A 22,001-nucleotide genomic window follows, 5' to 3' on the forward strand; every position below is an offset into this window, starting at 1 on the left:
TTACAGTTACTGTGTGTAACTTTAGTGTCTAGCATCTTTCATTTAGTGTTTTTATATTTGCACATAGTGTATGTTGTTTTCATATTACATATAACAGCAGTCAATTCTTCTGAGGATGAACCACACTTACTTTATCCATTAGGCCTGGATGAGCCTTTGTGTTGTTCTGTCTTTTGACTGTTGGTGCTGTCATAACATTTGAGGGTTAATCCTTCCTTGTTCGAGTGCCAATGTTCCGTTTTCTTAGGTCAGATCTTGGGAGTAAAGGTGTTGTGTTGGTATCCTCTAATTCTAGGCTTTAACTTTTTGAGGCATCTCTGAATTTTTGTTTTCCATGGCAACAACATTGGTCTGTAAGGGTTATGATTTTTCTGCTCTTGCCAACATAAGCTGTTGATTATTATTATACTATTATTATTATACTAATTATAGTATATACTATACTATATATTAGGTGTTAGCTGTCCTATGTGGCTACTATACTATACTGTGATAGCCGTCCTATGTGGCTACTATACTATACTGTACTATACTGTACTGTACCATACTATACTGTACCGTACTATACGGTACTATACTGTACTGTGCTATACTGCACTGTGCTATACTATACTGTACTGTACCATACTATACGGCACTATACTGTACTGTACAGTACTTACTATACTATACTGTACTGTGCTATACTGTACTATACTGTACTGTACTGTGCTATACTTTACTATACTGTACTGTGCTGTACTATACTGTACTGTAGTGTACTATGCCATACCATACTGTACTGTACTGTGCTGTACTGTACTGTACTATACTGTATTGTACTGTGCTGTACTGCACTGTACTATACTGTACTGTACTATGCCATACTATACTGTGCTGTACTGTACTATACTGTACTGTGCTGCACTGTACTGTACTATACTGTATTGTACTGTACTATACTTGCTGTACTATACTATACTGTACTGTACCATACCATACTATACTGTGCTGTACTGTACTATACTGTACGGTGCTGCACTGTACGGTACTGTACTATACTATATTGTATTGTTCTATACTGTACTGTACTATACTGTACTGTGCTATACTATACTGTACTGTACTATGCCATACCATACTATACTGTACTGTACTATACTGTACTGTGATAGCCCTCCTGCTGTGGCTGAAGTAACCTTTCACTGTAGTTTTCTTTGCTTTTCTCTAGAATCAGTACTGCCAAGCAAGTGCCCCTCGTGTGCCTGTTGGCCTTTGGTATCTTTTCTTTGTAGAAATCCGTCCTCCAGTTCTTTGCCCACTTTAACATTCAGTTGGATTTTTTGTTGTTGTTGTTGTTGTTAAATTGTAACCAATTTTGGATATTAAACTTTTAATTAACTATATCTGAAATCTTTTCTACTGTTCTCTGGATTGTTAATATCATATATAAAGTTTTAAATTTTAGTAAATTCCAATTTATTTCTTTTGTGGGTCATACTTTGGCTGCCATAGATAAGATTCTATTAGTTTTAAGGTCTCTAGCTTTATTATTAAGGTTGTAGTTAATTTTGGGGTAATTTTACTCTTGGCTGTTAGGGTGGGTGCGTCTTCTTCTTGCTCCTCACCATCCAGTTGTTTCGACACTGTTTACGAAGAGCTTGTTTCCCCTGGAATACCCTGGCACCTTGCTGTAGATACACTGTGAGAGTTGGTCACAGATACGTGGCTTTAATCTCTACGTTCTCAGTTCAGTTTCTTTCCTTCCTTTGGCCTCCCTTCTGCTTGTACCATCTTGGTTTGCTTGCCGTTGCCTTTCAGTACATTTGGAATCAGAAAATGTGAGTCTGCTTTGTTCTCTTTTCCATATTTGTCAGCTCCCTCTGATTCCGCGTGAACTAAAGTTGGCTTTCCCCTGTCTGTAGAGACAGCAGATGGGATTTTGATAGAAAGCATTGAATCTGTGGATGGATTCAGGTATTGTTTCTGCCTTGACAGCATCCAGAACAGGAGATTTTTTTTCCATTTTATTTTGGTCCAATTTGGGTATACTTTGTATTTCCTGCCTAATTGTTCTGGCTAGAACTTGGGTTGGATCATGTGCTTGATTTTCTCTCTCTCTCATTCAAGGCTAAGTATATGAATAGCCCACATTTTGTTTGTCTTTTCCTCTGTCTGTGGACTGCTGGGCTGTTTCCACTCATTGGCAATTGTGAATAAGGCTACTATGCCCACAGATACACAAATCTTAGATTCAAATCCTTGCTTTCTTTTGGGGATATATCCAGAAACACTTGCCAGAGTGCATGAAGTAATCATCTTAATTTGCCACTAGATTAGTTTTGCTAATATTTTGTGGAGGATTGCAGTGTGTATATTTATAAATAGTCTTTGGTTTTCTTATGCTTTGTTTGGCTTTGATGTGAGCTTTGCAGTGATCTCGTAGTGGCTTAAGAAGTCCCTCCAACCCTCTTCTTTCTCCCCTTGCCCTCCCCTCTCCTTTCTTCTCTTAAGACTTGGAGCTGGATTGCCCTTGTTATTGTCGTTCTTATTTCGGTAATTCTAGGATTACTCGTCAAGTCTTCTACATCCCCACTTTTAAACTTTTATCTTTATTTCTCCTGTTAGTCTTATGGTTATTGATTTCCCTTCTTTATGTGTGAAGTCTGCTTAGATTTTTTCTTTTTCATCTTGAATCACTTTTGGTAGTTCTTACATTCCTACAAATTTTTACTTTTTCTAGAAACCTCCACCTGGAATTCCATAGTGGCTACACTAACTAACTCACTCCCCAGTCTCTGCCAGTATTTATTATAGCAGTTACTTAGTGTTGGCTGTGTGTCTCTCACTTTGTGGATATTAACCTTTCCTGTACATTTATGAGATCTGTATTACTGTCATTTCTGTGTTACATGCAGAGAAAACAGTCGACTGAGGTTTAGGTGACAATCACAGATCTGGTATATTGAGGGCTTGAGATAGAATCCTGATAGTCCAGAATGTCTTATGAGTCAGGGTCACAGGAAGCTCAGGCTAGCCCCAAACGGCTCTGTAGCTAAGGATGACCTTGAACTTCTGATCCTCCTGCCTCTACCTCCCAAGTGATGGTTACACGTATACCACTCCCTCTCTTTTATGGGGGCTGCTGAAGGAACCAGGGCTTCACACATTGCTGGGCACCAATAGCTACAGCTGCTGCCTGTGTCCTCATTACCTACCATTTATACTGCCTTCCTTGAGTAGCAGAGACACCTGCCTTGTTCCTATGTATTGTGTTATATTCTTGTTAGAAACCGCAGTGCTGGCATGGGTGGGAACTCTTGTTTCTTTTTTTTTTTTTTTTTGGTTTTTCAAGGCAGGGTTTCTCTGTGGTTTTGGAGCCTGTCCTGGAACTAGCTCTTGTAGACCAGGCTGGTCTCGAACTCACAGAGATCCGCCCGCCTCTGCCTCCCGAGTGCTGGGATTAAAGGCGTGCGCCACCACCGCCTGGCTGGAACTCTTGTTTCTTATCTTTCCGAGTCCTGTTGGGGCTCAGCCTCGTGGAAAGAATAGCACACCCTTGGGCAGTCACACAATGTACTGAAGGACTTCTCAGTTGTCCCTGGGAAACTGATCATAATCCCCAGCTGGAACTGTTCCTTTCTGTGAGCACAGTGAGGGAGAATTATTCTGAATGCACTTGTCTGAAAGGTCCGACAGCGGCTCCACGGAGACCACACTAAACTTCGGGAAGTCTCTGACATTTTAAGCGGACCCGGTCTTTCGTAAGCCATGTCCAAAGGCCACTATGGTTGATCTGCGCATAGGTTTCGCTTCTTTCTGTTCACTTTCTTCACTGTCTTTCAGGGTCATTCCCACGTACAGAAGAACCTCCTTCAGGTGGATCAGAACTGTGTCCGCAATTCCTATGACGTCTTTTCTCTGCTGCGGTAAGAAACTCCTAGAGCCTCCAGGATGTGGATGGATCTCCCTCTTTGTACGTCTGTGGTGGGTGTGTCAGAGCTCCAGAAGCCGTTACTCAGGCTTAGCATATTTTAGTGAAAGCTCCATAAATTCTGTAGCTCCGGTGACTTAGGTTTATCTCCTTGGCAGAGTCTTTAAAAAGCCATTTCCTCTCACTGGGCAGTGGGTTAGAGCAGTTGGAAGCTGGAGGATCTTAAAACAGAGACCGTGGTACTCGTTGGTCTGTCCTAGAAGCTGCAGAGTAAGGACATGCCAGGAACTTACCAACCGTCCCTTCCCCAGGAGAAGCCACCAGCAGCCCTAGGCATGGCTTAGGCGGTTGGCTTGCTCATCATTTTAAAAGGATCCTGTATGACAGGCCGAAGGAGCTTTGGAGAATCTAGGGTCAGAGGCTTAAATACCTCGGCTCTCTGAATGTATACAGATGTCTGTATGTAAAATGTTTGGGATTAATTTTGGAAGATTGAAAAATTTTGCTTCACATGTGGTAGATGATCAGGAACATTTCCCAGGGGGGCACAGTGAGCGGTGACACTCAGCCCTTGCGCACTCAACTCAAGACTGCTCATTGAAATTTGATTTGGGTAGGGTTTTTTCTAATGTTTATCTAACACATCATAAATTTTAGACCATTACATATCCTCTATAGATTTTTCTGGTGGAAGAGTCCAGAAGGGTTCTCAAAGAATGCATGCTTGTTTTATAAACACCGTGCAAGGGGCCTTCCTTTGTGAGCCTCGAGTCTTCTGTTCGACAACACAGAACTTAGTCCCATTACTCTTCAGGGACTATGTCTCTAGAGCAACCACATATGTTGACGTTTGACTCGTGTCTGAGAGTTGTCTTCAATTTGCCTGCTTTTTTTTTTTTTTACCAATTGACCAGACATCATTCTGAGTCTGTTGAATTGGGGACACCATGAGTGTTAATAGAGTGTTCAGAAAGGGTTGAAATGTCAATAAACTGCTAACATTTCCTGACCTGTTTTTCTCAGTAAAATGATAGCAAGAGAGTATTTTTTAAGTATGAGACTGTGTGATCTTACCGGAGAAAAGCAAATCCCAAACCATAGGAAAGGAAGGCGTTTGGCATAGTGCGACAGGGAAAGAGGACACCTTAAAGGGTGCCAAGGGCTCTAGGTTATCGCAGAGAACAGGAATAAAGAGATACGACACCACAGGGAGTGTGAGTGGGGCTGCAGGCATAGATATCCCAGTGGAAAAGCACTTGCCTGTGTGCACGAGGTCCAGAGTTCAAGCCCCGGTACCTCTGACGTCCCTATTGACTCCAGCTCATTTAACCCCTCTGGATCTTGTGATGGAGGAAGTGTGTTACTAAGTGTATATGCTATGTATGTAGCTTGTATAATTTACAAGTGTTTCCTATCACGATTATGGCAACTCATTGCTTCATAACAACACAGGCTCACTTTCATGTGTACACGGGGTGTGGTGGTGTATCACATTTTGTGTGTGTGTGCGCACGCGTGCATGCGTGCGTGCAGGATGGGTATGCACACACACAGGGCAGAGGAAGGCATTGGAGGCTTTACTTTGTCACTTCCCTCCTGACTTGCTTGCTCCAGACAGGGTTTCTCACTGTAGCCTGTACCTCTGCTGGGCTGGTTGGTCAGTAAGCTCCTGGGTCCTCTGTGTCCATCCCCAGTCCTGGTTACGGTGCTGTTAGCTGCACCCAGACTTCACGAGGATCCTCCTGTACCCACCAAACCCTTCTTCAGGTCCAAGATCCAGCTTTTCTGAGCTAGATTAAATGTCTGTTTATCAACCAATTACCCACCTGAACTGAGTGAGTCGCCCTGCACCCAGGAACTCCTCAGTTGTGCTTACCACAGTTCCTGAACGTTGTACAAGTTCTTTCAGACAGCAGTGGGCAGCCAGTGCTTTATTGAAAGCATCGCTCTCCCCGTAGCTTTTTGCTGTGGTTGATGTGGAATGCTTGCTGGGAAACTTGCGTCTCTCTCAGACTGCTTTTCTTTGTTCTTTTCTTTACTCAGTTAACATTGTTCCTGAATGGGATATTTTTAAAAATATATTTTCTTTTCCTGGTTCTTCTTGATTTATAACATGTTTGTTACTTGGTCTATAATTTAAAAACATAGCCACAGCTGGGCATGGTGGTATGCGCCTGTAATCCTGCCACTTAGGAGGGGCAGGCAGATGGATCTGGAATTTACAATCATCTTCGGCTACCTGTCAAATTCAAGGCCAGCCTGGGCTACGTGAGACTCTGTCTCCAACAACAGCAACACCCACAGTGCCTGTGTTCGTTACTAGCCTTAGCTCCAGAGCGAGTCTTCTGATTCTGCTTTTTAGGAGTATAGTCTCATTAATAACTTGTACTGACTGGGAGGTGTAGCGGGACACACTTGCTAACACTGAGGTAAGGTGGTTTCACGGTTGAGGCTACATAGTGAGTTTCAGGCCAGCCTGCACTATATAGTGAGACCTTTTCTCAAAATTAAAAAAAAAGTCTATCTTTCACTATATTGTTATGCTTCTAGGATGCATAGTTTCTTTATACATTTGCTTGTGAGTGTCATTGTAAACTAGAGAATCTTAGTGAGTTAGGACTTTGAAACACGTAGACCAGGGCGGGCACTGAAGCTACATACTTACGGTGGGAGTTTCATATGGTTTGGTGGGAAAGCAGCTACAGTGCTCACTCCGGAGACCCTAGGCTAGTTATCTCCACCCTGCAGGAGGCATCTTCCAGATTCCTTCCGTGCTGGGTGTGGCAGTAAACAGACAATTAGCCCCTTTGCGCTTGTGTTTCGTGCTTTGGGATGTTCGCCACAAGGTGTCAATGTTGTTCTTTGACATTTGAAATGTCATTTACTTTCCAATTTGGGGGGAGCAAACGGGCAGGAGTGCTTTGGTGGCATAATCGGTGTTATGACGTGCTGTTAAATAAGGAGTTGTCTAAATCTAGCCTTTCTGGTTTCAGGAGCATGGGGGCGCTGGATTTGTTGCTGTTGTTGCCTTTGTTGTATTTTGGCGGTGGTCGTGAGTTACTGAATGGTTATAAGAGAGGAGAGGATTTATGGTGAGGGGGTCTGGTGAGGTGTACTGTCTAGAATTCTAACCCTAATGTCGCCGTGGGATAGACATGGGATGATACTGCAGTAAGGGAAGAAGAATCACTTCTAATCCTGCTGCTCTTCCTCGTCCCCGTCCCTGCACCCATTCTAGAGGGAACTGTATTGTAGTGTGGCAGCCTTTCTGCCTACTCAGTCTGTGTCCTTCCACCTTGGAAATGCGCTGCCTTTCCCAGGTTAATATAGGCAGAGCCGCAGTGAGACTGTGGTCCCCGGCCCGGCCCTGGTACTGAAAGTGCTGTGGTCGGAGATGGCTCAGTGGTTAAGATCACTTACTGCTCTTGCAGAGGACCTAGGTTTCGTTTCCGGCACCCACAAGGTGGCTCATGGCCAACCATCTTCTGTAACTCAGTTCTAGGAAATCCAGTTCCACTTTTGACCTTCATGGGCTCCTACACACATGGTACGTGCACACACACGTGCGCGCGCGCGCGCGCGCGCACACACACACACGCATGCATGCATATGCACGCACATGTTCGGGCACACAGGCGTAAAATACATCTTAAAGAGAACCGGGCCAGATATGCCAGAGTTAAAGGTGCGCACCACTTCGCCTGGCCCAGCACCGAGGATGATGGTCCAACCCTTTTTCCATACGATGTCACTTATGTGGTAAAATCTGCTCTTTTGCCTGTTTCATAGATGAGGAAGTTGAAACACAAGGCAGTTAGTAGCTTACCCACGGTCACAGAGCTGGTTCGTGTGAGAGCCTCTCTTCAGACTCAGGTGTTCGGGATCAGACCCCAGCTTTGCCGGCAGTCTGTCTTACCGCTTTGCAGTTCCCAGCGACTTCAGTACCGGTCCCTGCCACGTCCTGCCAGAGCCGTCTGTCAACGGGTGCACCCTTTCTGTCACTTTGAGCCATTATGTGCAGGATGAAGTTCATACTCACTGTGGTGTTCAAAGGCCACTGAGAACACACCTCCTTGGAACGATTATCTTATTTCCAGTGCCCTGCTCATCTGTGATTAACAGCTGTCATTTATGGAGCATGTACTGAGCTCGAGGTAGCCTTCACTCCTTCTCAGCAGCCCCACACCGGGAGCTCTGTGTTCGATTGATCGTTGTATCAGCCCCGACACACGGGTACCACATATGAAGACTGTCTCAGCACACAGACCAGCAGGCTTCATTATGACATTTTATTCACAGTTTTGGTTGATTCTCTCCCACCTGCTACCAGCTCCTCTGCCCATCTCCCTCACCTGCCTCCCTCAGACCTTCCCATTCCTGTCCTAGGTTCCACTTTCAGCCACATGGTCTCTCACCTGTTACGACGTACTTCACCTTCTCCCAGGCCATTCTAGTATCTTATCCTCGTTCCTCACCCTTCATCAATCCCTGGATGTAAATGTTGTTTCTCCTGAGTGGCTCTCAGGCTCTCCAGGCTACAGAGGCCAAGGCGAGTGTTAAAAGTCTCTTCAGACCCAGGGCCGCACTGCCCCTCCTCTCTCTGCCCTGTACCATCCCATGAGTTTTCAGAAATCCATGACTTGTAACCTTTCCCTTTTCTGTATGGTTTTCTGAAAGGCCTTCGTTCGCCCTCTAGAGATAAGTTCCCTTCCCTCCTTGGAGAACTCTTTTCACTCTAAACTCTGTTTCAGAAGTGACCAGCCGTCCAATAGAAGTTGTTCTGCGAGTAGTCTCAGAGAACGTGGGGCAAGAGCATAGGAGTCGGTCCTTAAATGCGGACATGACTCTCAGCTTTTAGGTGGGGAAGCCTTGTTTCCTTTCTCTCATCAGGCTGTCGTCTCTGGGGGACAGTGACAGCCACAGACAGTTCAGAGCTCCACATGCCACAAAGTCGATGCAGTAAAAGTCATGCTTCTCTGCCCAAGGCAGAGATGAGCCTCTTCTCCGGGGTCTCTGTGCTAACGTCAAGTCAGCTGGCAGAGAATGGAGGGGTTGTATTAAGATTCTTAAAGAATCTTGCTTTACAATATCATGGAAAAGGGATGGGGGCGGGGAGAGGCCCCACTTCATCCGTTAGGAAGGCAGACACAGAAACACAGAGGGCTTCCTCCCTCCCTCAGCGCCCTCATCTCCATCCTGTATCCTTGACTCAAGGCATTGTACTAATGGCATCTGTGTTGGGATCCACAGTGGAAAGGCTTATCAGGTCCCTGGCTGAGTGCTAAAGCCGGCTTGATAGCCATCGGCCAGGTTCCAGTATGTGTGCATTTTCCCATCAGGCCCCATGGCTGCTAAGTCACCAGTGGAAAAGAACAGTGGGGGAGCAGAGGCACAGGGTAAGTTTTAGAAAGATTCTCAGTCAGAATATAAGGTTTTGGTATTCTATGCAAGCGTAGGTAAAACACAATTTGTATTTATGTCTAATTACATATTTTATTTTTAATTTTTTTCCTTTTCTCTCTACATAATAGAGATTTTCTGTGCTTGTATGTGTATTCTTAAAGGAACACATATTGTAGAAATAAAATTTTAATTAATATCAGTGTGATTTTAAGTGATTCCCCCTTTGCTCTTTGGCTTTTAAGCTCCCGTTTCCCATTCCTTGCCAGAAAACCACCCAGACTCGGAACACGTCTGATCTCTAGTCACACGGCACTGTCGGCAGCCCAAGTCTCATCTTTAGCTGTCTGTGTTTTTCCCATGCTCTTGGTGTGCATGCCATTTTATCGTGTGTGAGTATGGTTTTAATTACCGATTTACACAATTGGAATGGAAAGTCTGTACAGCTCTGATTCTGCATCCTGGTGTTCTTAGTCCACGCTGCATATGCAAACTCCCCCAATTCATTCTTTAACGACTTAATAATCATCCCGGGTGGAGCTGAACCACATTTATTCCACTGTTATCCCTTTCTTTATTTTTACATGTACTTAAAATGAAACTTTTTTTTGCAACCCAAGGATCAAGAAATGAAACATTTACAGAGTTTCTTTAAGCTACCATTTCAACTACTTAAGACAATAGATATTTAAGTATAATTTTGTAGATGGGTGTGCTGTTTTAGTTGAGTCTTCCCCTGTGAGTTTGTATTTTTATTTTAGTTGTTTGCTTTTTAAAATCAGCTTTTTTAGCTGGGCGGTGGTGGCACACGCCTTTAAACCCAGCACTGGGGAGGCAGAGGCAGGAGAAACTCTGTGAGTTCAAGGCCAGCCTAGTCTACAGAGCGAGTTCCAGGACAGGCTCCAGAGCTACAGAGAAACTCTGTCTTGAAAAACCAAAAAATAAAAAAATAAAATTATCTTTGTGTTTTGACAGTGCCTGTTCTATAGAGTGCTTTCTGGCTGCTTTTCCTTGTTCTCTGATCTCCTCCTGTTCCTTACCCAGACCCTTTCCCCTGTTTGTGACTTTGTTTTGTTTTATAAAGTATAACCAGGATTATCTGTGTGACCGTTGGATTGGAATGACCCCCTGGAGCCTGTAAGGGTCACCAGTGGACACAGTGGAACACGCACCACCTTGGGTAGACATTTACTATGTTTGCCCTGATTCTGGTTTGTTAATGTTTGCTCTGCCAGTGTCCGCAGTGCTGAGTGTGTGTGTGTGTGTGTGTGTGTGTGTGTGACATAACAGACACACACTCGTAGTTTTAGATATTTTATTTCTGTGTGTTAGAATCTTAGGAGTGGGGTTTCTTTCAATTATTTATTTATTTTTACTTTATGTGCACTGGTGCTTGCTTGTCCTGCATGTGTGTTTGTGTGAGGGCGTTGGATCCCCTGGAGGCTGAGTTACAAGCAGTTGTGAGCTGACATGCGGGTGCTGGGAACTGAGCTCAGGTCCTCTGGAAGAGCAGTTGGTGCTCTTAACTGCTGAGCCATCTCTCCAGCTCCCTTAATGGAAATTTTTGATTAATTGAATTTTCATATTAACTTTGGGAGAACTATCGTTCTTGTGTTAGTATTCCTATCTAAGTTATGTCTTTATCTTGCCCCCTTTTGCTCATATTTCATTTCTTCAGTAACATTTTGTGGTTTTTTTCTTCATGTGATCATTTGGCTTTGTATTAAATTTGCTCTTAAGTATGTTAGAGAATTTTGTATATTTTATTTTATATAAAATAGCCACTCATTTGCATGAAAATATACCTATTTTAACTATAACTTTCATTTCTGTTCTTGTGTGCATATTGCTACCTTAGGGAAAAGCTATAATTTTAAGAAAATCTGATTCTCAGTTACTATAGCCAATCACTCATCTTCTTATTCATCCCCCTCCCAACCTTTTCCTGACATGCATGCATTGCCAGGTGTGGCTTCTTGTTTTCTGAGGAAAGTCCTCTCTTGGTTTTCTTAGATACACATTGTCCTTAAAGGATATGAGAGGATACACCTGGAGACCATGGCAGTGTCTACCTGTAATGCCAGCACTCGGACAACTGAGGCAAGAGGATCTCTATGGGATGTTCATAGAAAGTGGGAACACAGAGGGTTAATCATGAGTCGTTCCAAAGCCCTGTGAAGGCTTCTTGGCTCAGCATAAAAGTTAGTTTCCAAATGTTACTAATGTGGTGTGAAGATGAAGATCAGCGGGAAGAGCTGAAGAACATCGTTGGGGAGCAGTTAAGTCGTGGAGAGTCCTCTGCCCGAGAAGCTCTCTGTCTCCGCCTGCCCCAGTGCGCCTGCCCGGGCTTGGGTCCATAGGGTCACTTGACTAAGGCGACTTTGTTTAAGATGTCACTGCGAATTAAGGCTTCTCCATCTCACCCCTCACGGCTGCCTTGTAAGACCATTCTCACTGTGCCAGGCATGTTCTAAGGCAGCTTTCCAAAGGTTAGTGATTTCACCTCGTGTCTGTGCCAACAAAAATAACCAGTTACCATTAAACACCACCCCGCCCATGACTTGATTTTCACATCCAGTTTTATTAAGAGAATGTATCAGAGTTCGTGGAAGACTTAATCCCCTGTGCGCATCAGGACATCACAGTGGCCTTGCTACCACCTTATGTTCCTAAGGCGAATGCTTCACCTTTGAAGAAAATCAGCTTAACATGTTATCTGTTGACAGTGAGTTCCTAATAAACTTGTTCCTGCAATTGGCTCTTTATGGCTGGAAACACTCTATTAACATGAGAAGCCAAGTTCTACTTCGGGGACTTAGATGCTAGAGAACAGATTAACAGGTCTAGCAAGCAAACAGTCTCTTCATTCATTGAAAGCTAGTAATCATTTCTAAATGTTTTATGTTCTAGACATATCAGAATTCTTTCTTTTCCTGCAAAAGGCCTATGTAGGGGTCAAGGAAGGAAAGTAGTATCCGAGCAAGAATATGAACAATATTCAGTGCTAAATTTTTTGCGTACTTTTATTTTTAATTCTTTTGTTTTTCATTTTTAAATCTGTGTGAATGCCTGTATGTATACTATGTGCATACCTGGTTGCCCAAGGATGCCAGACAAGAGCATCGGAAATCCTGGAACTAGAGTTACAGACTGTTGTGAGGTGCCATGTGGGTGCTGGGAACCAAACCTAGGTCTTTTGCAAGAGCAGAAGCTAAGCCATCTCTTTAGTTTCTGCTTATTATTTTATTTATTTATTTATTTATTTATTTATTTATTTATTTATTTATTTATTTTTCTCAAGGTCAGAAAAGCTGAGCATGTGGGTCCCAAGTTATTCAGGTAGGAAGTCACAGAGAGCCTGCAGGGCAGATAGCGAAGACTTTCCTGTTGGGTTCTCCGTTTAGTTCTCCTGACACACCTCTCCTTCCAGCAGCGCTCCTGAGTGAAATGTCTTTGGTGGTACATCCGAACCTTGGTGCCACGGAGACTTTCAAAGTGGGCTTTGCTGGCACGTGCCATGGCGTCCCTAGGACCATGTGTCTTCCTTTGTATTTTGTTGTTGCGTGTTTTTGTCCTTCCATGCCACTGTGGGGTGATCTGATACTGTGATCCCCCAGTGCTCTCCCCCGGTTAATCTCCAGCTCCTCCTCCTTTCATTCCCTGTGGAGGTAAAACTGGTGTTCCACATTAGCACTGGTGTTCTTTTCCTGAGATTCTTTGATTCTAGTGACAGAGTCCGATTTGAGCCTCAGAGTGGAGCTGGTATCTGGAGCCTCGAGTTCACGAAGACTTCGGTGGGAGCCAAGCAGCTGACTCAGCAGCATTGAAGAAGGAGCTAAGATTGTGTTACGGTGCATTAGTGAGAATGTATTGTCTATATCAGGGGGTAATGGCTGTTTGGACTTCATCACATCACATTGGAATATCTGCTAGAGTGGTGGTTTACTTTGATGATAAAAAGCCAGGGGAGGTGGCCAGCATCATGGCTGCTTCAAAGCCTTTAAGGACTAGTTGGAATAAAGGACATTTAGCCCGGAGAAGGAACAACTTGGGGGGTATACTTGCTGTCTCTACGTAGTTATTTGATTAATAACTTTATTAATATTGATATTGGATAACAATAAAATACACATCTGTTGAGCAAGCACTCTCTTCCAGGAAAGTCACGTGCTCTATGCTATTTATTCTGCACAAAGGGCCCCTCCTCATCCCTCTCCCTCCCTCCATGTTCCTTCCACTCCCTCCCTCTCCCTTCTTCTCCCTCTTCCCCCTCTCATCTTTAGGTCTCAGGAAACTGAGATCCAGAATTGGGAATTGACCCAGCAGTGACCAACAGTGGCACTGGGCCAGAGCCAAAGGCTTATGGTTTGATTTTCTTTCTTTCTTCCTCCATGCTCACATTTGTAGATTTTTTTTGAGCTCCTTCTGAAGGAATACAACTTGGAAGCCAAAAGTTACAGCAGAGGTATGTGTCCCTGAGAGCGAGTCTTGCACATACCGATGCCTGAGGTGTACCAGATCCTGCCTGTCTTCACCGAGGTTACATTCCAGTGGGAAATTAAGAACCAAGCAAACAACTTTGGGGTAGTTTTTATTTTTCCTATGGTGGGCACTGATGAGAAGCAAAACTAGGGCAGAGGGTGGGGTGTGCAGATTGTTGGGTGAGGTGTTTCAGGTCAAGGAGTACTGCACCGAGAAAAAAATAATTTGAACAAAAAAGACTTAAGAAAGATAAGGCAGAAAGCTAGTGGGTATCTGGAGGAAGATCATTCCAGAGAGGAGAGATCACAGGTATCAAAGCCCCTGGGGTGGGAAGGAGTTTGGTTTGTTTCAAGAACAACTCCAGCTATTATCCCATCATTCAAATGTCCCTCTTTTTCCCCCCCAAGGATTAGGGTCCAGTAATCTAGAAAAAGAATACTGGTAGGTTATGTGAAATTCGGTGTCATTAGCAACATTGTTTCATTAGGTTCAGCAACATTGTTTCATTAGGTTCGGCAACATTGTTTCATTAGGCTCAGCAACATTGTTTCATTGGGTTCGGCAACATTGTTTCATTAGGTTCGCCAACATTGTTTCATTAGGTTCAGCGACATTGTTTCATTAGGTTCAGCAACATTGTTTCGTTAGGTTCCTGCCATCAGTCTTTCCATTTTGTTCCAGGAAGCTCTCCCCAAGCAAAAGAGCAGAGAGCCCTGCTTCATGAGGACCCACCCCAGGGCACATTTGGCCAGTGGGACTCTGGAAGGAGTCTGAGTAAATAGGTGGGCTTAAGCCTCATGGCGCCTCCTGCTTTGCCCTATATTTAACTCTTGATCTCAGCTTGCTCTATTACTTTGGAGTTTATCCTTTTGAGGAAGAGGAAGGAGGGGAAGCATCACTTTACAAGTGGTGTGTTAGTCTTTCTTTTTCCTTGACAAAATACAAGTAGACAAAAGACAAGTAGCCAGAGGGAGAAAAATGTATTTTGGTTCTAGTTCCAGCTGTAGCCACTGTGTACAGCATCACCGGGGGCCTGCGGGAGGGCACATCATGACGTGGGAGCTGTCGAGGAAGCTTTTCACCTTATTCTGGCTGGAAGAGGAGGTTGTAGGGGAGGCGGCTTTCATTATCTCTACCTGAAGCCTGTGGCATAGTGCCATCCACGTTTAGGGTGTGTACCCTCTCATTTAATCCTTCCTGGAAACGCCTTCCTTCCGGGACACCCAGGTTTGCTTTACTAATCCCGTAGGAGCATCTAAATTGAATCGAACTGACAGTCAGGATGATCTCAGGTCCTCCCCTTGTCAAGGTACATCCCAAACATCTCCTTAAATCATAGTGTTCTGCCTCCAAATGACTCATACCCATATCTTAGCACAAAAGGCATCAGTTTATCTCCAAAGGCCCCTATATCTTTAATAGCTTTTGCATTGTTCGGAAGCTCTGAGTCCAAAGTTTCCTCGTGACTCGTGATCATGATTAGCTATGATGTGTTGTGAAAAAAGAAGACAAGTCACATGCATCCAGGGTATAGTGGCATGGTGTATGTGTTCCCATCCTGGAATGGAAGGATAGGAAAACATTAAGACAAGGCAGGATTGGACCAAAGCAAGGCAGATAGCCAGCCAGCACAGCAGTCAGTGAATCCTGCAGCTTCATGTCCAGCATTTGAGGCACAATGATGTGATAGGAATTCCCAAAGGCTTGCAGTGCTCAAAGCCATGCTCTTAAAATGTCTTTACCATTACCTGCAGCCTTCCTCAGCTGACGTTCCGTGTCCCTCTCATCTCTGATTTCTTAGCGTCACTCCTACAGCTTCACACATCGCTCCCTTGGGACTCCTCAGCCTGCCACATTCCATCTGATCTCCTAGGTCTTCCTCTGAAGTCTAGAAGCAAGCCTCTCTCTGAGCTTCTTAGCCTCTTATTCTATATGGATACATGGCGAGGTATGTAATGATGAAATCTGCATTGGTTGCCAGTTTGAAGAGTAGCCTAGACCCCTTTCACCATGGCTGCAGCAGTGCCTGGGTGGCTGGACACAGCCATTTCTAGATGGCTAGCTGGCCTCATGACAGCAACAGTCTATTCAAAGTGAAGTTGTTTTAGTTTTTGGTTATGGGGATTAAAGCTAGGGCCTCGCATATGCTAAGTGCTCCTAGCCTTCAGAGTCTTTCCAAATTAGCTAACATAGTTTCATCCTGTCTACAGGATTTTGTCAAATTCTCAAACGTTGTTAAGGCATTGTTCCTAATGTCCACATGCAATATGACTTCTTTTCAGTGGTCCTAACCTTCCTCAGTCCCAACTCTCTTTATCGACAAGCTGCAAGGTTTTCAAATCCTTTTGCTCTGCTTTTTGCTCTCAGTTCTCACTATAAACTTGAGTAAATCTGGTAGTCATGGCAATGCCAAAACCTGAATGATGAACTGACTGTATTTCCCTTGCCTTATTAGTCTGTTACTCTTCAGTTTAGCCTAAAAGTCTCAGTCCCTGAAAAAATGTAGCCAGGGTCTTCTAACAATATAATATTGAATGTCCTCGAGTTCGGTTCCCAGGAGTCCTGTTCCCATCTGAAATCCCTGTGAAATCCCAGCCTGAAAGTTCTGCTTGCAGCAGCATCTGTGCTTGCTCACTTACCTAAGCCTTTCCTGCAAACCAGTTCTAAAGGCTGAAAGCATGATGTGATCAGGGCTTAGTCACAGCGGTGTCCCTGCTCCCAGGACTAATCTTCTGTGTTAGTTTTTCCATTGCTGCGATCAAATAACTGGGAGAAACTGTTGAAGGGTAGGAAGATTTATTTTGGCTTATGGGGTTCAGAGGTGTCAGTCCATGACCACTGACTCCATTACTGTAAGCACAAGGGGAGGCATGGCGACAGTGGTTGCTTGGAGGAGCAAAGCTCTTGGTAGCAGGAAGCAAAGACATGATGTTCTGTGCTAACAGGCATTCTCTCCTTTCTCCAGTGTATTCCAGGGTGTGGGATGGTGCCACTCACGTTCAGGGTCTTCCCTGTTGGGGATTTCTTTCTGGGACTGGCCCCACAGACACACCAGAGTTGAGCTTTACTGGTGTTCCAGGAGCATCCAGTTCAGTAGTGAGCAGTCACGCGCAGTGATGGAATTCTCCATTCAGTTAGCCTCTGTGAGCACGGGGACCAGTTTTACTCCTTGCCATACAGTAGGCACACACAAAACAACTGGGATCTTATCAGGCAGTGCAAAGATCAGAAGAGTGAGCCAGGAAGCAGCAAGAAGATGGCAAGGCCTCCGGATGCCTCTGCTCTATGAAGTCTGCGAGGGTCTTTCTTCACTCTTTGTACCTTTTTGTCTTTACAAGCCTGCTATGTGCTGGACACAAAAAGGTCTCTCTATAGCCTTGGATGTGTTGGATACATGGTAGACCAGGCTGGCCTTGAACTCACAGTTATCTGCCTGCCTTTGCCTCTGGAGTGCTAGGATTAAAGGTGTGCACCTCCAGGCCTGGCTGCATTAGTCCTTTGGTAATGGTTAGGGCTAGCTGCGTTAGTCCTTTGGTAATGGTTAGGGCTGGCTGCATTAGTGCTTTGGTAATGGTTACTTCTGTTTTTAAATCTGGTCTCATTCTAGGTCTCCTAGTCTTAAGGGATCTCTTGCCTGAGTCTGTCAGTTAGCTGGGGCTGTAGGTGTTCACCATTTTGAATTGTTGTGTTTAAAGATTAAGCTCTGTACGCGCTTCAGTGTCCCTTTTATCCCCTTCGGCAATTCTATACGTTAGGTGTGAGGCTCAGGGACACCCAGGGAAGTCTCCTGGCTACACAAGCTTCAATAGTATTCTCTGAGTCCCTCCCAAAGCTCGAGGTCTCCTCTCTGCCTCATGCTCTTTCTGCCGGGATGCACAGGTCCAGTGCCCTCTGTGCTTGCATCTGCTCAGACTGCAGCACAGCTCCAGTTGGTTGTTGTTGATTTGATCAGAGAGCTGTGAGCTGTGTGATCCTAACACTTCTTCAGGCTTCAGAGCTGAACCCTGCAGCGGGTGAATAGCTGACTTCAGACAATGCGTTTCCAAGGCTGAAAGCAAATTTCTTGCTTACCGATCCCTCGAGTCATAAACCATTGTTACGGAACTGTTTATACAGAGAACACAGAGAAAGCGACTGGCATAATTACTCTCAGAACACATCCTTTCACCCACACTCTGTCAGGCTTGCCAGTTTTGAAGCCTCAACACGAAGCTGTCCCGTATCCTTGGAAACCGTGACTTCTCAGTGCTTGCTTTTCAGCCACAGTTTTCCTTTTAATTTAAGTAGATTTTGATGGGAGAAAGAAGTTGTCATGTGGAATTACTTTGTGGAGTCATTTGAATAGACTTGAAACATCGTTTACACATAAGTAAACTCACTAGTCTGAAAGATACCCTGGCAAGGCATGGTGTTCTCTCCCCGCCAAAGGCACGGTATGTGCCCAGGCCCTTCAAGGCAAATTGCATGCCGGCATCTGCAGGTCAGCCTGCATGCTACAGCCCTGCACTCTGCTGAGGAGATGGCGCAGGCTCTCTGATAGGAAGCAAATGGGAAAGACACTGTTTTCCTTCAACTTTTTTCTTTTGAAACTTTTGTGGGTTCTCATCAAAAGTTTCCTTTTAAATGAATTTTTGTGAGTTGTATTTGTTGCAGCACAGATGAAGTTGAGGTCTGTTTTCTAATTTTCCCATCTCTCGATACCTCTATCTAAGTCAAGATTGATGGGTGCGAGCAGTTTGATTGTCACCGGCCTTCGTGTGTTGTTCATCCCCTGAGCAGAGATTATGGCAGTTGTGCTGGCTCCTGTGTAGATGAGATGCCGGCCTTCCTCACAGCCAAGCCGCACGCACAGGGCAGTGAAGAGGCCCAAGGTGGTCTCAGGAACTTCCTGGAGACAATGGTAAACCACCCTCCTGCCCCCTAAAAATTAAAGTGGACTCATAGTATACCATTTTTAAAAAATCAGACTCTAAAATAAAAAGATGGAGACTCCTGTCCTGCCCTCCCCCACTTTGCCCCATTTCTACCCCTTAGCGGCAGCCACCTTTAACTCCTTCTGTTTTGACTTATGGTGGTTATCTGGAAAACTTGACGCCAGTTTCTCTGTTTCTGTTATTTGACAAATGAACTTTAGATAATGTGCTCTCGGCTTGGAGCACAGGGACGAGGAATTCAGTGAGTTTACCTTCCTCCCGCTGTCTCTCCCTCAGCTTCCGTCTTGTTCAAAGTCATGCGTTTTACACAATCAAGTTTTAAAAGTAATTTTACACTCGATAATATTGTAATCAACCATTGTCTTGTCTGTACACGCAGTGGAAATAGTGCCCCGGGGACCCCCTGCCCCTTGCGTTGTCGACAGTAAATGTTGATGCACTGACTCCAGAGCAGCTTCCAAAGAGCCCAGACCAGGGACTGCAACAAAAGATAGACTTTTTAAAAGATTTAAAATTTTTAGTTATGTATATTGTATGCCTGTGCATGTGTGTGCATGCGTGTTTGCCTTTATGCATGTACCTGTGTATGTGTGTACATGCGCATGCATGCATGCATGCGTACATGCATGCTGGATATATGAGTGCAGATGCCCATGGAGGCCAGAGGCATGGGATCCCCTTGGTGCTGGAGCTTCACGTTGTTGTAAACTCCCCAGCATGGGTCCTCTGCAAGAGCAGTCCATACTCCTGACCACTGAGCCATCTCTCCAGCCCCTGAATAGATTTTTTTGGCTATGTTTTTATTCATTTGTTTATTGATAAGGGACAAAGACTGCTTCTCATGTTTGGATATGTGAATTCCAAGTGTGTATGTTTTGCTTGAAAATTGAAGTAGGATATTGCCTCCTTTATTTAGCAGAACCCATGTAGATTGCCTGCCTCTGTGTCTAGTCCTCATACACCACTCTCCTTCTCTAAATAGTGTTAATAAGCCAGTATACAGTTGGCCATTTTATGTCACTAACAGGGAAAACATTCAGGCTAGGCTTAGAAACTGTTGGCTCTTGAGTAGTCTAGAAATCGTGCTGATCCAAGTCCTCAGTGGCTTATATATCACAATTTAGTGATAGAGCTGGCATTGAAATTCATTCTCAAATTAGTCACTGTACTGGGTGGTTTGTGTGTCAATTTGACACAAGCTATGGAGTCATCAGAGGAAGAAGACCCAGCTGAGGAAATGCCTCCTTGAGATCCAGCTGTGAGGCATGTTCTCATCTAGTGACCAATCGGGGAGGGCCAACCCATGGTGGGTGGTGCCATTCCGGGGTTGCTGGTCCTGGATTCTATAAGAAGGTGGGCTGAGCAAGCCATGAGAAGCAAGCCAGTAAGCAGTTCCCCTTCATGGCCTTTGCATTCACTCCCGCCTCCAAGATCCTGCCCTGCTTGAGTTCCTGTCCTAACTTCCTTCAGTGATGAACAGCAGTGCTGAAGCGTGAGCCAAATAAACTCTTCCTCCTCAACTTGCTTTTTGGTCATGGTGTTTCGCCGCAGCAATAGAAGTTCTAACTAAGAGAGTTACTTTATGAATTATCACTGGGAGACACCTGATCTTCACAAATAAGTCCTGCTCGGTGATATCACTGGATGACGTTGCATGAATGGACCTCCACCAGCCATTGGTGGATGTGCTGTCTTCCTCTAGCTGTTGGTGGGTGTGCATTCTCTCTCTAGCTGTTGGTGGGTGTGCTGTGTTCCACCAGCCGTTGGTGGGTGCTGTCTCTCTCTAGCTGTTGGTGGGTGTGCTGTCTCTAGCTGTTGGTGGGTGTGCTGTCTCTCTAGCTGTTGGTAGGTGTGCTGTCTCTCTCTAGCTGTTGGTGGGTGTGTTGTCTCTCTAGCTGTTGGTGGGTGCTGTCTCTCTCTAGCTGTTGGTGGGTGTGCTGTCTCTCTCTAGCTGTTGGTGGGTGTGCAGTCTTCAGGAAGTTTGGATTGAGATTCTGCAGTCTTGGTGTCCCAGTTGGTTTCTTGAGCATTTTATATTTTTCTTTTGAATTATTTTTAAATTTATGGAAGTGTTGCAGAAATAGTATCAAGAGCTCTGCCCCTGTCCCTCCCAGCTCTGCCAATGGCATCAGTGCAGTGTCTACAAGCAAGAGCATTCTCCTAGATAACCATGGTGAAGCCATGGAAATCAGGAAGTTCCCATTCACGCATCACTGACACCTAATCCATCTGTGCAAGTCAAGTCTCAAGTGTCTCCATCTGTCTCCGTGTCCTTCATAACAAAGGGATTCCATCGCGGGCCACTCACTAACTGTTGTGTCTCTTTATTCTGTCAGTCTGAAACAGTTCTTCCGTCAGCCATTAGGTCAGTTATTGTACAATGCCCTGTAGTCTTGTTTGATGTTTCCTCATGATGACTATAAGTATTTTAAGTCATAATAGATCACTGAGTCAATCCTGTCTAATGCACACTTCAATTTGTCCCGTAATAGACGTTCTCGTGTGGGAACATTTGATCACAGTGACGGCTGCCATCTTTCTCGTCTGTGAAGCTAACCTCCTTGACTTTTCAGTTTTGTGGGGAGATATTTTTAGATCATTTCCATCAAAATTCTACCCACTGGTTTCGGCACACATTTATGTTGGCTGAATTATTATATGATGACTGTCAAATGATTGTTTTCTAATTCTTTCATCTCTTTTTATCAGTTGACATTCCACTATGAGAAAATATCTAGTCTGTTTATTTGTGTCAGCGCTGACAGGCAGACTCTGAGCCTGTGGCTAGCAGTGTGTGCTGTAACCAGCGCTGCGATGCTCAAGCCCCCTTCTACCTCCTCAGTGCCTGACGCTGTGGCTGCGCAGTGGGCTTCCCTTTGTCCCACATTGGAACCTGTCATTGAGGAGCATCAGTTTGCCTTAGTGCCGTTTAGAAATTAGGATCTGGAAGCCAGGCAGTGGGGGTGCAAGCCTTTAATCCCAGCAGAGTTCAGGGCCAGCCTGGTCTGCAGATCGAATTCCAGGACAGCCAGAGTTACACAGAGAAACCTGTGTCTCAAAACACCAGAAAAAGAAAGAAATTAGGATCCGGGCCTTTGTATTTTTACTCCTGGTCTACCTCTGTTCCCATGTCCCTACACACATAGAGACATGCACAGCCATGCCTGTATGTTTATATCACATGCCCTTCTCACCATCTACTTATGTTGAAAACTGAATTTGTACAGGTATCTCTGGTTCCAGTATAACGCCCTCCAGAAGTTATTTGAGGG

General features: G+C 44.7%; 1 protein-coding gene across 1 annotated transcript in view; it reads left to right on the forward strand.

Annotated features, from left to right (window-relative positions):
* The window catches only part of Uvrag (UV radiation resistance associated), a 210,849-nt gene that overhangs the window by 48,319 nt on the left and 140,529 nt on the right, over nucleotides 1-22,001 (forward strand). Inside the window, exon 6 of the mRNA XM_057756560.1 lies at nucleotides 3,826-3,908. Within this exon, the coding sequence (XP_057612543.1) occupies nucleotides 3,826-3,908 (83 nt within the window). The remainder of the gene's footprint in view (nucleotides 1-3,825; nucleotides 3,909-22,001) is intronic.

Source organism: Chionomys nivalis, chromosome 23, assembly GCF_950005125.1.
Source record: "Chionomys nivalis chromosome 23, mChiNiv1.1, whole genome shotgun sequence".
Classification (NCBI taxonomy): Eukaryota; Metazoa; Chordata; class Mammalia; order Rodentia; family Cricetidae; genus Chionomys; species Chionomys nivalis.